Raw genomic sequence first — 15,851 nt, 5'->3', positions numbered from 1 at the left:
AAGATGAAGTTTTTTAAAAGTTATAAGGGAGAGAAATATACATTTTATAAATAAAGGGGAGGAGAGTATCATTTTAGTATCTCACAGGGGAAGAAAATGGTATTTTTTCTAAAAAAATAATATAATACCAATTAAAACAAATCATAGAGAAGTATAAGTCATGAAATTAAGACGAAAAGGATATAATAGACCTTGCACAGAGAAGTAAAGTATGAGAGCAGTGATATATATTATTGGAGTATGTTCAAGTTATATAGGTAGCTGAAGATTTCATAAGGACTAAATAATAATGTAAAATATTACACGAGAAAGCCACTATAGTACTCTTCCGCATGCCCCATGCATGCAACCTTCTCAACTTTTACCACTTTTGCCGCGTCAACTCTTCTCTCAAATATTCTCCTTTATAAACCCTTCCATCTTCATTTCTCCATCACCACCCTCCACATTCCCAAACACACAAAACAAACAAACATAGAATATAGAAGAAAGCAATTCTCCTCCTCTCTGATTCTGAGTTCTTAAATTGAAGCCATCTCTTGTAATTGGCAAAGCCATGGGATTCCTAAAGGCCATATTCACCATAGCAATAACCATGGCTTTGTCGATCGCGCTCATCACGATGAACGGTATTAACCAGTTAGAGGAAGTGAAATCGTCGCAGGATCAGCAGCAGCAACAGCCATTGATCCATGATGGCGAAAACAAAATAGTTCTTCCTTCTAAGCGGCTGAATCGCTTCCTTGCTGAATATCCGGATGACAAGAATCCAAGGAATCCAAAAGCGGCAGATCATTGCAAAAGGGATAACGAGCTTTGCTACTTGATGGGTTACGATAGGAACACGACAGCGTGCTGCAACAACAAGTGTATGGACTTGGGGTACGACAAGCATAACTGCGGCGCGTGCCAGCAGAAATGCAAAAAGTATACTGATTCGTGCTGCAGAGGGGAATGCGTCAATACCAACTTCGACAAGAGGCATTGCGGCGGTTGTAACAACCGGTGTGAAAAGGGCCAATACTGTGTCTACGGACTCTGTGGTTACGCCTAAGTCTCACACGAGTCTCCAAATGTAAAAGAAAAGGGGATATTTATAGTAATTATATACGAGGTTTGTGATTTTTATTAAAGAAAATTATTCAATAAAGTAAACCACATTTGTGGTGGTTCTCATCTTGCAAATATATAATATAGCACATATTGTCGTGATTACTTCTTAAGTTTGCAGTCTTGAAGTGTTTCTTGAAAGCATAATGCTAACTCAGAAAATAAGTTGAATTAAATAAATCTGTTTTCGGTCATAAATTATGAGATGTTTTGTGATTCTTAACTTTTCCTCTCACACGATGAATTGTGCACATGCTATTTGAATTTGGATCCTCTAAAATGAAAAATTTAATAAAATAATAAAATAAAGAGTTAATCACTATTGATTTTATAACTTCTATAAAATGTGTGCTCTGCTATTTTAATTTAAGAGTAACTAACTCCTCAGTTTACCACTTTACCAACTTTTTCACCTTAAAAGAACATAATCCATACTATTTTGTCAGAGCTATCATATATAGAGTTCTGCAATGTATGTGTAATAGAAAGTTTACTCTCACATTCATTGGAGTTCAGTGCAACATAAATATGAATAAAATGAAAAATCTCATTTCTTCTTTTCGAGTCTCGTATGTGGTTTTCATTCTATTGAAAAAAGAAAAGGTATCACGCTTGAGAGATCTAAAAGATCAATAACTTGTGCTGTGTATTAATCCTCCTAAATGTTTCAAAGCTAATTGGCCCCCTAATTAATCAATGATAACCACATTAATATGCTAAGTGAATTTTGACTATATACTGCTCAAAAGGATCGGCTATTTGAGTTTTGAACCCTTTTATAGTGTATAAACCCCGCAAAATTTCACCACATATCGTTTGGTATCTAAATGCTATAAAATGAGTTTATATCTATAAATCAGATTAATCAGTAAATTAGTTATCATATTGACAAGCAAAGGCGAGAGCTTAATTGACGACTACTTAAAATCCAACTTTTGGAAGCAAATTAAGGTGGCATATGGAATGCAGCTTGCAAATTGTAACTAGTAACCACATGCACAGGCAACGAAAACCATCCATTTGATATTTATAGATTTGCCTTAAAAAAAGGGTGTCACATGTGCGATTCATTGTTTTGGAAGGAAAGAGGGAGGGCGACAAAATAACAAAATTTAAGATAGATTTGATATCTGATAGGTGACGAGAAAAATCAACCAATATTGATATATTGAATTATTGATCTTATTATTCTCCTTCTTGGTGTCTATTGTCAATGTTGTCAAAGGAAGACATCTTTTTTTTTTAGAGAGAGAGAGAGAGAGAGAGAGAGAGAGAGAGAGAGAGAGAGCAGATAAATTAATTAATGTTTGTGGTGACTCAGTGATAAATGAGGCACAAAGTACATGATTTTCTCTAACGCCTCTAATGGACTATTGGAGGCTTGGAGCTGGTAACTTATTGTAGTACATGTCTACGAAAATTTTAAAAAGGGTGAAGTATATTATATTTTATCATCATTGTAGTATCTTGTGTTTTTCTCTTTTAAAATGGTTTACTTATAAATATATTTGTACATGGTGTTTTATTTTCCCTAGCATGGTCTAATGCATACATCTTATTCTTGTTTTTCCATTTCTACTTTATTGGAAAAGTGATTCCCTGAGGCACTCTGCCATGAACTAACAATGATAAGGCTAATGCTAAACTGCAACTTGGAAGATATGTCCTAGAGTTTGATGATATTAAGAGTAACTTTTGCCTCCATTACCAAATATAGTACTTAGTCAGTTAGCCTACCACTGAATGAGAACTTTGTTGAACAGCCCACTGCCCACCCAAATTGCATACCCATTTCTTAAAAGTTGGAACAAAAAATAAAAATAATATAAAAATATGGAGAATATTTTTTGAAAAGGTCAGTCACTAGATAACCAAATTATCCAGCAAGAAATACTTGAATGCTCATTCTTGGAGCTCATTTTCGGTTTGTTCCAATGACATGCAATATCTCTTTGATTAAATGGCACATTTTAACCACAGGTCGCAACACGGAAAAAGGTTCAATTGTCTAGTAGTCAAAGATGGCATTTTGTTAACAGAGTTTGGCTGGCAAATGTCTTACTTGTACTAGCCAGAAGCTAGTTTTTGGGAGTTATCAGGCTTCAGTTTCTGCTTCATCTTGGACAGAATTCAAAGTTTGGTTAAGGTAACCTAGAGCTTCATCTAGTGCCGATTCCTTTGCTTCATCAGCATACAAAATCTTCTTAGTTGCTACAGTCATCTGCATTAAGAACATTTAAGAGTTTATTCATTATTTTTTTAAGTTAAAAAAGAAATCGTTGAGTTTCTATGAACCACCAATGTTCAAATACTATAGGAATGACCACAATCTGGAGGCCTTTTGGTATCTAACTCAGGTCTAGGAGTTCATTATTTGTAAATACAATGATGAGCAGTTTCAGAAGTCAATACATAACAATGTAATCCATCTTTATCATACCGATGCAAGCAGAGTCAGGTTGACAAATGCAGCAAGGATAACCCTTGTGATAATTCCATGATGAGAAAAGAATAAAAATAAAAAGTTGACCCAGATGGAGGAAGGAAATAAGTTACTTTTAAAGCTACAAAACCTACAAAGAATAGATGGTTATACTTATATAGTATTGCGAAGAAACACAGTATTCAGTACTCAAGGTCAATGCCAATCAACTTAATCAGAGCCACCAAATGTATAAACAACTTAGAAAATTATACATGTCAATGCCAAAATCATATTTTTTCTAAACAAAACTTTTTTGAAGTTTATTGCCTCCATTTCTATTCAATAATAAGTATTAGAAAACTGATATACAGTCTTTTGCTTTTGGGGGCTAAATAATGAGAATAGATGATATGGACAAGGAAGTGCCACAAAAGTGGGACACGACCATGTTGCAAAGATAAAAGACCAGAACATATTTGTGAATAAATAAAACAGAACTTCAATACAAAGAATTCTTACAGGATTATTATCCACTTCTGAAGCCTGACAAAGGATTTCTATATCCCGTAGTTTTGCAAAGTAAAAGTCTCTTTCTTTTTCCAGGTGACCCATAGCAATTTTGAGATCAGCAACCTGTCAAATAGGAAACATCAGAATGAAGAAGTGAACTACAAACAAACCGTAAGGCACTTCATTAAAATAACCAAGTGTAAAACTTTCAACAGCATTATCCAGATAATAACTAATAAGTAATATGTCAGGCAACTGAGTATGTGAGAGCATCGGCATATTAAATACCATCAGGAAAACAAAAAATCCCTAATTATATAAAAACATAGTAAAATGGGACCAGAGATTGCATTATTCCATTAGTCAACAACTACTTTTCAATCTCTCATCACATTACTATAATTTTTGATACTAAAGTGAATACCTGTTGGGACAAAGCCTCAATCTCTGCTGACTTATTAGGTTCATTTTCTACTCCACTTGGCCTGATTTGCTTGGCCCCTTTACACAAAAGAAATTAGTCAAACAAGGCAAACAAGGATAACAAAAGGAAAAGGTAAACTGGTAAAAGCAATATGGCATAATGTAGAACAACTAAGGATCAAAGACATCAAGAAACTAACCAGATGTTGGATTAGAATTGAGTGCGGTGCCTGAACCAGAATGATTCACAATGTTTGTCTGCAATGATTTTGAGCCCTTTATAGAACACCTTAGATTTCGGTCCTTTCCACCCTTACACCTTCGTTCCACAGGATTATAGTTCCTAGAAAACAAACAAGTAATGACATGTTATAAAGTGCAATATCAGATATACAAATGCATGCACCATGCTGCATTGCTATTTATTTGAAAATATGTGTGTGAACATGTATCATGCAATTAGTACTATAATATACATACACCGAATACCAAAACCTTTTAAATGACAGTGAGGATACTCAAAGAAAGTAGCATACTCATTCATAATGCCACCATTCACTGAATCACAGTAACGTTTCAACCATTGCAGGAACTCCAAGTTATCCAGAGGTCGGCCTTTAACAAGCCTGTTAACTTCGATATGCTGCCATAGAGTAGTCATGTTAAATTCATTAAGTGCAAACACAAAATATATATTGCACCAACATACTTTCTTTCACAAGTAAATTTGTTGTCTAGACTACATTTAATATTAAATAACAAACGAAAACTCTTGCACTAGGATTGAACATCTATTATTCAGACCATTTTGGTGATGCAAGCTTGTAGATACAAATTATTGCTGGGAAGCAGGCAGTAAGAAACATAAATAAAGAATAGGTGATCTGCAATTGGAATGAAACTCCACCATGTCATCAAAACAACTTTCAGTCCCTGATAGACGCACTATTTTGCTATATGTGGTAAAAGTTTGTTGGCGATGAACCACTTTGTAGTAATGCTAAACAGGAAAGTGTTTATTAAGTTATAAACTTGAAGGTTATAATAAGCTAGCCATAGTATTATTTCATTCTTTCTCTTTATTTAAGGAAAAAAAGATCTCCTCCAAGTATTCCAATTGACAGAGTCATAAGAAACAGATACCTTGTCAATTTTCAGCTTGTTGAACACATCCTGCAGAATTTTGTAATTCTGGATCATATCATACTCTGTCTTTGCATCAAAGTTCACCTAGAACAAACCCAGATTGCCAAAAATTACCCTTCGCAGAGATATAACACCAGACAAGCTTAAAAGAAGGTCAAAACAAAGTAATGTTCCCACCTTGTGCATTGGAACAACACCTGGATATGTCATGTCCATCATCTGGCATTGAACAGCACCAGATGCAGCCTAACCAACAACAGCATAAACAGGATCAGAACCCTGCCAATAACAAGATTTTCACCATAGATAACACACCTATATACCTGGAACTACTCTAGCATCAACTAATTGGCTCTACAGTTACTAGTTTTAGCCTTCTTAACTAATGGAATATAAATTATTCGTTAGAGAAATGAAAATCAGTCCCACTAAAAATGAGTGTCTCATGTAAAAAGAACATATTAGCAACATGAGCACACTTGAAGGCAGCATCAACACTCAGTCAATATAATTATCAACATTCTTCCAGTTTGACTAGTTGTCTAAACACAATGTGCACAAGTACAACCGAAATCTTTAAAAACTGCAATTTAAATGTTAAACCTTCGATCATATAATAACTATTTATATAAATAAAAACAAAAAAACGCATGCATTGTCAAATGTCAACGTAAGCAACTCCAGAACAGCAAGAAGTAGTGGCAAATGCAAGTTAGATTAGAGTATTGAAATTTCAACGTAGAATTACGAAAGGAACCCCAAAGTTGTAATGTGAATTTAGCAAAAACGTGCAAAATTAGTGCAGAGAGAAAGAGAGAGACCTCCTCGATGCGAGAGAGATTGAGATGGAGAGTGGAGTTGATCCAAGTGAGAATCTCATTCCTGCCGACAAAGTAGGCGCTGTCCATCATTCCAATATTGGAAGCCATTTCCACCAGCACCAATCCTAAGATGAAGAATGCGTGAGAGAGAACCGAAATGTGAGGTGGGTTCGAAGAACAAGGGTTTCGAAAGGGGAAAATGCCGAAACGAAACGCAACGGAAAGAAGGAATTGAATTTAGAATGAGAGTGAGAGTGGCATTTGCGGAAACTCTCTCTCACCGCTTCCTTCACCTGTTTTCAGTACGTGACGCGTAACGCTTCCCAAAATTCGGTGGTGGGAAAACTATTTTTTTAATTGTTAAATATTCCACTTTTTCCCCTTTTTAAAGTATATTGATTGATAATGATAATTGATAATTTGATATATATAAACAACTTTTTTTTTTTTTGAATAACTAACATTAAGTCAGTATCCCTTAATTATTTTGTTAATATAAGTCAACAACGAATTAGCTCATTTGAATTCACCAAATCCTTAACATCGAGTTTATGTTCGAAGGCACAACAGAAGGAGAAGTATTCTATGAAGCACGGATTCTCTCATGGTGTCGGCGTATCTGTGTCGGACGCGAATCCGACGCCGACACGCGGTGGATACTTTAAACGAGCGTATCGGCGGCGTGTCTTCTTGCGGTACAGAATTTTGGTAGAGATATCACGAATCCGAACGAATCCGACTCGATTTAGATGTTCATGAGACAGATTTTTCTGCTAGACTGCAAATCTTCAATTGATTTTGTGATTTTGTGATTTTATGACCCGATTAATCAATTTTTTCTTTCTAATTTTAAAATATTCTAAAATTAAAACAAATCAAAATTTAAATTTAAAAATAAAATAATTAATAAATCAAAACCTAAATCTACTTACCGTTTATCTGTGGTAGCTTACTTACTCACTAGTTTAAAAATTTTTATTTTTTTAATAATTACATAATTTTAAGACTTTTTTATGCAACTATATTTACTCTTATATTTACAATATAATATTTTATTAATTTAATATATTATTTAAATTTTAATTCACAACGTCTCCTAAACGTATCATATTCAATTTTTTATAAAAAGAACGGATCGGCGTATCTGTGTCGTGTCGTATTCGTATCGCATGTCGTATCGGTGCTTCTTAGGAAGTATTTGCCCCTAAATAATATAGCATGCTACTATTTTTTAATGCAAATGAAGAAAGATAACGAAATATTCACTAAATATTTAGATTCTACATTATTTGTAAATTGTAATAAATATGTGAACGGCAATTTCTCAAATAAAGTAAAACGAAAAATCTATTTAATAAAATAGACAAATTTGTTTTAGGGGTACATTTTATAGCTATAATAAAAAATATATTTAAAATTATTTTCTTTTACGAACAATTCGTTTATATTTTTTCAAGAAATAATAATTCCGTAACAAAAACTGAAAAAAAAAATCAGTGAGACTCAAAATCAATACTCAATAGTCAATATTAATTATAGTTAACGCATTTATTATCTATCTTTTGAATTTTTTTTTAGAGAAAAGGATAAATAGTGGCTTTTTGATTTGCATATATTTAAGTCATCAAGAATTTAAAATATATTTAATTTTTTGATTTTTTTAAAATTTAGATATATTGATTTTTTATGTTCACTTGAATGAGTCTGACTCAACATAAAAATTAAATGTAATTTTTATTGTGCTAAATTAGTAATTTGGTTAATACGGATATACTTGTGAGAAAATTTTTAAAATTGGACAAATTAAACTCAAAATTGATATTTTTAAATTTTAAAAAAATAAAAAATTTAAATATATTTTTAAGTCTTCAGAAACTTAAATGTTCACGGACTAAAAATTTAAGGATTGATTTGTTTTTCTTTTTATTTAAAGATTGTTGCAAAGATAATTACCAATTGGGAAGGGGCAGTTGAAGAAATAAACCAATTCCATTATTATAGCCCACGGTTTTTCGTTCTTGGGTTTAATTTTAGGATATCATTAAAGAAGTGAAATATTTTAAGCCAATTTTATAGTGTTTTATTTTGGTGTCTAAATTATTAAATTTATTTTTTAAAATAAAAAATTATACACTCAAAATTCATTAAATATTAATTATTTATTTTTTAAAATAAATTAGACAAAGTGTTTAAGGTATCATAACCATCACCGATATTTTAAAAGTAAAGGATTATGGATTCAAGTTACGTGCAGTATGGGGAAATTCTGATTGGCACCACACCAACATACACTAGGCAGACAGCAGGAAGGAGATGCCCAAGAAATTAAATGCGCAATACCTTTTTTAATTTTTATTTTTTCTAAAAGATATATTATCTTAAGAATTTAACTAACATATATTTTAAAGGTACGATATATTTTAAAAATATAATAGAAAAAATTTCTGAATATTTTTAATGTATAAAAATGTAAATAAATTATTTTTATAATAATTTTTATAAAATATATTCTTTTATTAGAAATGGACACTTATCAATGATGGAGTCTTATAACAAGGAAGGGGACGATGGCCCCCAAATTTTATCTTCTTTTTTATAAAATTTTAATTTAGTTGCTTTTAAAATTTTCACTTTAGTTTTTTTATTATAAAATTAAAACTTTGACTCTTACCTAAAACTTAATTTAATTCTGCCGCTAATACTTACTATTATTTTGTTTTAAGTAAATATCGAAATTGATTATTAATAAATTTTAAATTAAATATTTTTTAATTAATTTTTATTATTTTAAAATTTTAAAATAATATTTTTTGAATAAATTAATTTTATTATGACTTTTAATAAATTTTTTAATATTTTATTATAATCCTTAATAAATTTTATTATAAGACCATTTAACATCTAAAAATTATCATATTCAGACAAATAAATTTTAAATTTTATTATAAGACCATTTAACATCTAAAAATTATCATATTCAGACAAATAAATTTTCTGTAAAAATGTAATAAAATGAAAAAATTTTACTGTTAAAGAATTAGAAGTAAGTAGAATTGAATTAAATTAAGTCAAGTTTAAATTTGGCTCATAAAAATTAGGCTCGACTCATGACTCAATTCTTTTATTATAGAATCTACTTATAAAGTTTAAATTTAGCACAACAAAAATACATAAATTGACTCAAATAACATGAACATAATCAATAAGGTAAAAGGCATAACTAAACCTAAAACATTTTAAAATGACATGAATCCCCCAAAATAAAAATCATTATGTCAAAGTCTAATGTATATTTATATAAATTGAATTGACCTAATTCGAATTAGCCTTTTCAGTAGTAAATTGAATTGACTTAGTTCGATTTACTACAGAACAGTCCATATATAATAAATCGAATCATCTTAATTCGATTTAGTACTGGTACAGATTATTTTGACATTTACGACCTTCAAGTTAATTGTTTATTTATTTTATATTAACTTTAAAACATAAATGTCAATAAAGAAATACCCCGTTTGGATTCAAATAAAATATCAAAAAAAAAAACGAATAAGAATAGAAATTCAACTTTTGTGTTTTAGTTCATTTTCAGAAATTTAGAAAATCTATTTTTTTTATAAATTTATGAATTTAAAACGGAATATTAAACGATTTCTAAAATTTTATTAAAAAATATCCTTTAACTCATTAGCATCTAAAGAATCATTTCTGAAATTTTTAATATTGAAAAGGTTAATATAAAGTATAACCCTCCAAAGTGTTATATTTCTAAAAATTTATTAAAAATTATCCTTTAACTCATTAGCATCTAAAGAATTATTTCTGAAATTTTTTATGTTGAAAAGGTTAATATAAAGTATAGCCCTCCAAAGTGGCATATGAGTTAAAACTTGAATTTTTTCAGAGTCAGAAATAACAAATAGTTATACATTATAAAATGATCAATTATATTTATATTAACTTTTTCAATATCAAAAGTCTCGTTATACTTTATTATTTTAATTATTTCTTAAATTACATATTGTATAAATATAGTTAGTTATTATATAATGTAAAACTATCTGTTACTTCTGACTCTGAAAAATTGTTTTAACTCCTATGCCACCTTAGAGAGCTATACTTTATATTAACATTTTCAATATCAAAAGTCCTGGTAATGATTCTTTGATGCTAATGAATAATGAGTCAAAAGGATAATTTTTAATGAATTTTTAGAAATCGTTTAATATGCCATTTTAAATTCACAAGTTTATAAAAATGTAGATTAAATCAAATTAGGTCAATTCAACTTACTAGTATGCACCTAATTCGATTTACTAAGTAACAATTTATATAAATATGTGTATGAGATTTTGACGTAACAATTTTTATTTTGGGATTCATGTAATTTTAATATGTCTTTGGTTTAGTTATGCATTTTACCCTAATTAATAACTCTATATAAATAAATTATACCTTATATATAAAAAATTATCAATTATATATTATTTTCTTAATCAACTATAATTTATATCTTCTGTCAAAGATGATCATAAAATTTTATATTAAAATATTAATATGTAAATATGTTGCCGTATTCTACCATAAATAATTTAATTAAATTTGTCATATTTTAATTATCACTCATTCAACCTCCAATAAAATAAATAAAGATATTACAATTTAAATAAAACAAAAATAAAATAAAATATATCCTCATATATTTAACAAATATAAATATTATAATTAGAAAAATAAATAAATAAGTCTCTAATTTTTTTTAATTTGAAGACAAATTTGTTTCTCGGGATTAGAAAAATACAAAATCATCTCCCACCTTATAAAATACGTGACATTTAGATCATTCCGTACAATTGCCTAATCAAAATGTAATAAAGTGTGCTGATGTGTCATTCATATATCTGTTATGATGTTTACGTGATCTGTTGTAAAAAGGTTTGAGGATGGATAAGTCCGCAGACTTCAAAATAATGTCGTCTTGCGATGAGTCTTCCTCGCTTGACTTATTCATTTTTTTCCCTATCTGAAGCATTTCTGAAGCCCCCTTATCGCTGAAGTTTTGTTCATAAATGAAGAGAAGGATAAATTTCCATATTTCAAATTCTTCATTGAGGAACAACTTGAATCAATGGGATCTTTTCTCCATATTTCAATTCCCAAGAAAAAAGGTAAATTTCTAAAAAAAAAAGGCTCAAGAATCAAATTAAATCAAGTCGAACCTACCCCACCACCAAAATTACCAGATACAACAGAGCACGTTCATGTGACTGTGAGTCCCAATATGAGCAAGAGCATTTTTAATTCTCTCATGTCCTTGAAGTTCATTAGTATAATATGACACACTTTTTTCATTTTCATAAGTTTTCACCAAGACTGCACGATGCACAAGTGGATAGACAGGCTTAGGAAAAGAGACATCCTTCCATTTACAGAAGTTGTAGATAAAACGGTTTAAATGAGCAGCTTCCCTTGCAAGATCAACTTTGGACAACATGAAAATTGTAAACTATTGAACATTTTTATTCGATCTTAATCAATTGAGAGTAGGAATAAGCCTTGAAGATTTTGCTATCAAATTGATAATTACAAAATCTCTTCTAATAGATTCTCCCACACCAGCTAAGTGAAAATTAAAAGAGGAAGATATATGAGAATGAATAAGCTAGGAGGGAAGCTGAACCTGAGGAGGAGAGGCAGGATAACATGCTAGAAAATGAATAAAAATTCTAATTTAGGGCTTCTCGAAATGGGAGTGGCGCCGTTGTGCCTTTAACTTCTTAGTTCATAAACCTCAGTGGTAAAGAGAATGCTTCATATAGGAGGAAAAATGAAGAAGTTAAGGACTCATCACAAAACGACATTGTTTTGAAGTCTAAAGACTTATCCGTCCTCGAACTTTTTTACAATGGAACACATAAGCACCATAACGGATATATGGACAACACATCAGCCCACTCCGTTACGTTTTGATTAGGCAATTGTATGAAAGGATCTAAATGTCACGCATTTTGTAAGGTGAGAGATGATTTTGTATTTTTCAATCCTGAGGGACGAATTTGTCTTTGAATTAAAAAGTCAGGGACCTATTTGTCCTTTTCTCTTATAATTATATATGTGTATAAAATTATATATTATTATTGTAAATTAAAAGTATAAAATGTACATATATGTGTGTGTTTTATTGGGTCAAAAATTTTATTTTTAGTATTTTTGACATAAAGTGGCCAAGTAATTGAGAAGTTGGGCCTCACATATGGAAAATTAGAAGCCGACTTAAATGGCAAAGGAGGTTGGGAAGAGAGACCCATCTTTTCGGGAAGTGATGATCCCTTCTCTGAGAAAATTATACGGGTCAAAATTTTTAGAAAATTTAAAAGTTTGGATACGAATCTTTATAATGGTACCACAGATTTGTGACATCACCTTGACAATTTCAAGAGTCACATGTACTTGGCAGATACATCTTCGATCCAAAACTACAATGAAATAGTTCAACAGTCTTCCGCGCATGTCGGTAACATGCTTTAATGACCTGGCCAGAATTTTTTTAACTCATTTTTTCATACAGAAAGACAAGACAAAACACGCACCAAGCTTTTTAGGAGTAAAACAGAAAGTCAAAAAATTCTTGAGAGTCTATATGAAAAGATTCAATAAAGCGTGTTAAGAGATCCAAAACCTACCAACAGAAGTAGCTATAATAAGACTTGTCAACGGCTTTAGAGATGGACCTTTCTCACAATCAATATCAAAGGGACATACGACCTCTTTATACGAGGTATAGGATAGGGCAAAAAATACATCAGTATGGAGGATACCATCCGAATAAGAAAAACCCATCTAGGACGGGATAGCAATTACTAGTCCAGAGATAAAGACAAAGATCAAAAAAAGAAAGAAGGAGATAGTTCTGCCGGACCTAGAAGGTACCATTCCTATTACTACAAAAAACCAACAAATGGCGACACCTTTTTAGATGCGGTTGATTAACCACTATCTGCCAGTTTAGTGGTGGTTCATGCAATGACTTTCGAAAAAGCTGCAATACGTTTTAGTTTTCGCATAGCTTCACCTCCTTCCCCCTTCTTCGAATCCCAATTTGATTTTGTTTTTACTCTCTTTAACAATGAAGTTCTCTCTCCAACTTCCATCATCGTCTCTGTTGTGCCTCCAAGACCTCTCAACATTGTTCTCTTTACGCTATGTTCCTATGCTTCCTCGGCTTTACCAAATCTACTCGCCATTTCCTCTATGTTGTGCACAAGCGTCCTGCCAGTATTGCCTCTAACCTCCATCGACTCCACCACCACCCATCGCAAGGTCTTCTCCTTTCTTTTTTATTTATTTGGAATTTTGTTTTTATTTTGGATAGGTTTTCATATTTTTACAAGAGGAGAAGCATCCCTTACGCATTCTAAATGATGCTTCTGTCCCAGATCTTCTTGCTAATCGTGCTTCAATTCTTCTTCTTTACTCTGTTCCTTTACTGCTGGATTGTTATTTTTTGGATCTATTTGTTCTTTTCTTTTTGTAGTTAAGAGGAGTTAACGACACAGGTGACTGTCTTGTATGACTATTAAGTTCGCATTTAGGAAGCTGTTGCTCAACAAAGGTTCTTTCTTCTTTCCTTTTTGTGTTTTCATTTAGCTTTGCTCAACTTGTATCCTTTTTCTGCTCTATTTAACCTAATTTAAATTTTGCACTTTTTTCTTTGAACTTCTTCTATGCCTACTGATTTGTTATGATTTTCTTTCAAACTAAGCAAAACTTATGTCTTAATGTATGGTATGAAAAAAGCAATAATGGAGATAAACCTTTTCCAAAATAAATAAATTATTATTTATCTATGTTGATATTTTAATACATGTTCAGGAGAGCATTTTCATCATTCTAGAGATAAAGAGAAGAAACAAAAAGAACGATGAAGATTTTTTCTTCTAGTATGTACTTTGCAATTGGCTTCATTAATAAAAGCAAAGTTATTCAACATTTCTATTTTCTCCAATTTTTTTACTTGACCGCACTAACTTGTTAATGAGTATTAAGAACTGGTTTAAAAATATTCAAGATTAAAAAGATTAAGTTTGTTGTAGATAGTTCTAAACCAGAATTTAATACTATTAAAGTTTAGTTTAAAAGATGTTACAATTCAAAATAATAACTAGGAGTTTAATCCCAGGTCGTTCTATATTGGAATCACAATGCATTGCATGATCATTGGCTTTGGAAAAATTGGAAGTTTGATTGCAAGTAACGAGAATTAAAATAGAAAGAAATTAAAGAAGTAGGCAATAACTAAATATGAAAAGGAATTTAAATTAAGAGAAATTAAGATAATTAACTAAGAAATAAAAGTAAATTTAAGATTAATTAACATCTCTAAATTATCAATCAACTTAGTCATTAGTAATTCAGGATCATCCAAGTTTTCACACAAGACAAGAATTAAAAAAGCTACTCTTTAACTAAGTGAGACATTTCATTAAACATTTAAAATGCATAAATTACAAAAATTAGTAAAATTTACAACTATCCAATTTTAGAAAGCAACAATAGCATCTCAAATAAGCAATAATAAAACATGAAACATCAAATTCATAATGGAAAGTGAAAATTCAATACATGTTTATAAACTAAAATAACAACCTGAAGCAACTAACAAAAGATTCTAAGCAAGGTAGAGTATGAAAACATGAACATAAGAGCAAAATTACACCTAAACAAAATTAAAACCTAGAACTAGAGAGAATTAAAGTAGAAATCTAAGAATTCTAGAGAGATGCATACGCACAAAGTGATGCATACGCATAAATCATGCGTGTGCATTTAAGGACGCATCTATGTATTTGTAGACATCATTTATTTTCTTCATGCAATTTCCTCCTTGCTCATGCTTCTTCAATCTTTAAGACCACTAATGCCCCTAAAATCTGAAATATATTAAACAAGGACACATCACAGTATCAAGTAGAATAAAATTAATAAATTATAGTCCTAGAAAGTATGATTTTAACTATCGAACTTAATGAGAGAAATATACACAAACATCTCTAAAAATGTCAAAAATGCAGAAGTTAGTTCATAAAGGCCACACTTTTTGGCACAAAATAAAATGATAAAATGGAGTTTATCAATTTTCTCATATTTGGACAATAGCATGTCTTCATACTACATAAGAAGGAGAAAATAACAAGGAAAATAATAACTAAACCCAATTTATTAATTTAGTGACAATTAATCTACATGGTTAGAACAAATTGGTGTCCAAGAATATAATAAAGTACAGAGGATGAAATATGATATCAAGCAACTCAATTCCATGAATCAATTAAATTATAAAAGAAGTACAAACTTGCAAGGTAATATTTTATGATGGAATATATAATTGAGCATTTGAACCCTCACTAAATAAGTTT

At 30.7% G+C, this 15,851-nt stretch overlaps 2 protein-coding genes across 2 annotated transcripts; one reads left to right on the top strand and one right to left on the bottom strand.

Moving 5' to 3' along the window:
* Nucleotides 1-375: 375 nt before the first annotated feature.
* LOC112724033 (stigma-specific STIG1-like protein 3) lies at nt 376-1,215 on the top strand. The gene has a single exon (XM_025775337.3). The coding sequence runs from the start codon at nt 557-559 to the stop codon at nt 1,052-1,054; it is 498 nt and encodes a 165-aa protein (XP_025631122.1). The 5' UTR covers nt 376-556; the 3' UTR covers nt 1,055-1,215.
* Nucleotides 1,216-2,589: 1,374 nt separating this feature from the next.
* On the bottom strand, nt 2,590-6,794 carry LOC112722477 (microtubule-associated protein RP/EB family member 1A). Its single transcript, XM_025773517.2, has 8 exons — nt 6,436-6,794; nt 5,792-5,860; nt 5,612-5,698; nt 5,005-5,111; nt 4,669-4,811; nt 4,470-4,546; nt 4,055-4,168; nt 2,590-3,331 (listed from the first exon to the last, which is right to left on the bottom strand). Exons 1-8 carry the CDS (start codon nt 6,541-6,543, stop codon nt 3,206-3,208), a joined length of 831 nt encoding a protein of 276 aa, XP_025629302.1. The 5' UTR covers nt 6,544-6,794; the 3' UTR covers nt 2,590-3,205.
* Between the last annotated feature and the right edge of the window lie 9,057 nt (nt 6,795-15,851).

Source organism: Arachis hypogaea, chromosome 11, assembly GCF_003086295.3.
Source record: "Arachis hypogaea cultivar Tifrunner chromosome 11, arahy.Tifrunner.gnm2.J5K5, whole genome shotgun sequence".
NCBI classification, from domain to species: Eukaryota; Viridiplantae; Streptophyta; class Magnoliopsida; order Fabales; family Fabaceae; genus Arachis; species Arachis hypogaea.
This window is presented reverse-complemented; position numbering and strand designations above follow the sequence as displayed.

What these genes read in the sequence shown, in the direction of transcription:
- LOC112724033 (XM_025775337.3), top strand. Translation starts at nt 557, where the DNA reads ATGGGATTCCTAAAGGCCATATTCACCATAGCAATAACCATGGCTTTG.
- LOC112722477 (XM_025773517.2), bottom strand. Translation starts at nt 6,543, where the DNA reads ATGGCTTCCAATATTGGAATGATGGACAGCGCCTACTTTGTCGGCAGG. An exon ending in GTGTTGTTCCAATGCACAAG is followed by an intron (nt 5,699 to 5,791) that starts GTGGGAACATTA and finishes GGTTTGTTCTAG; the next exon opens with GTGAACTTTGATGCAAAGAC. An exon ending in ACAAGCTGAAAATTGACAAG is followed by an intron (nt 5,112 to 5,611) that starts GTATCTGTTTCT and finishes ACTCTATGGCAG; the next exon opens with CATATCGAAGTTAACAGGCT.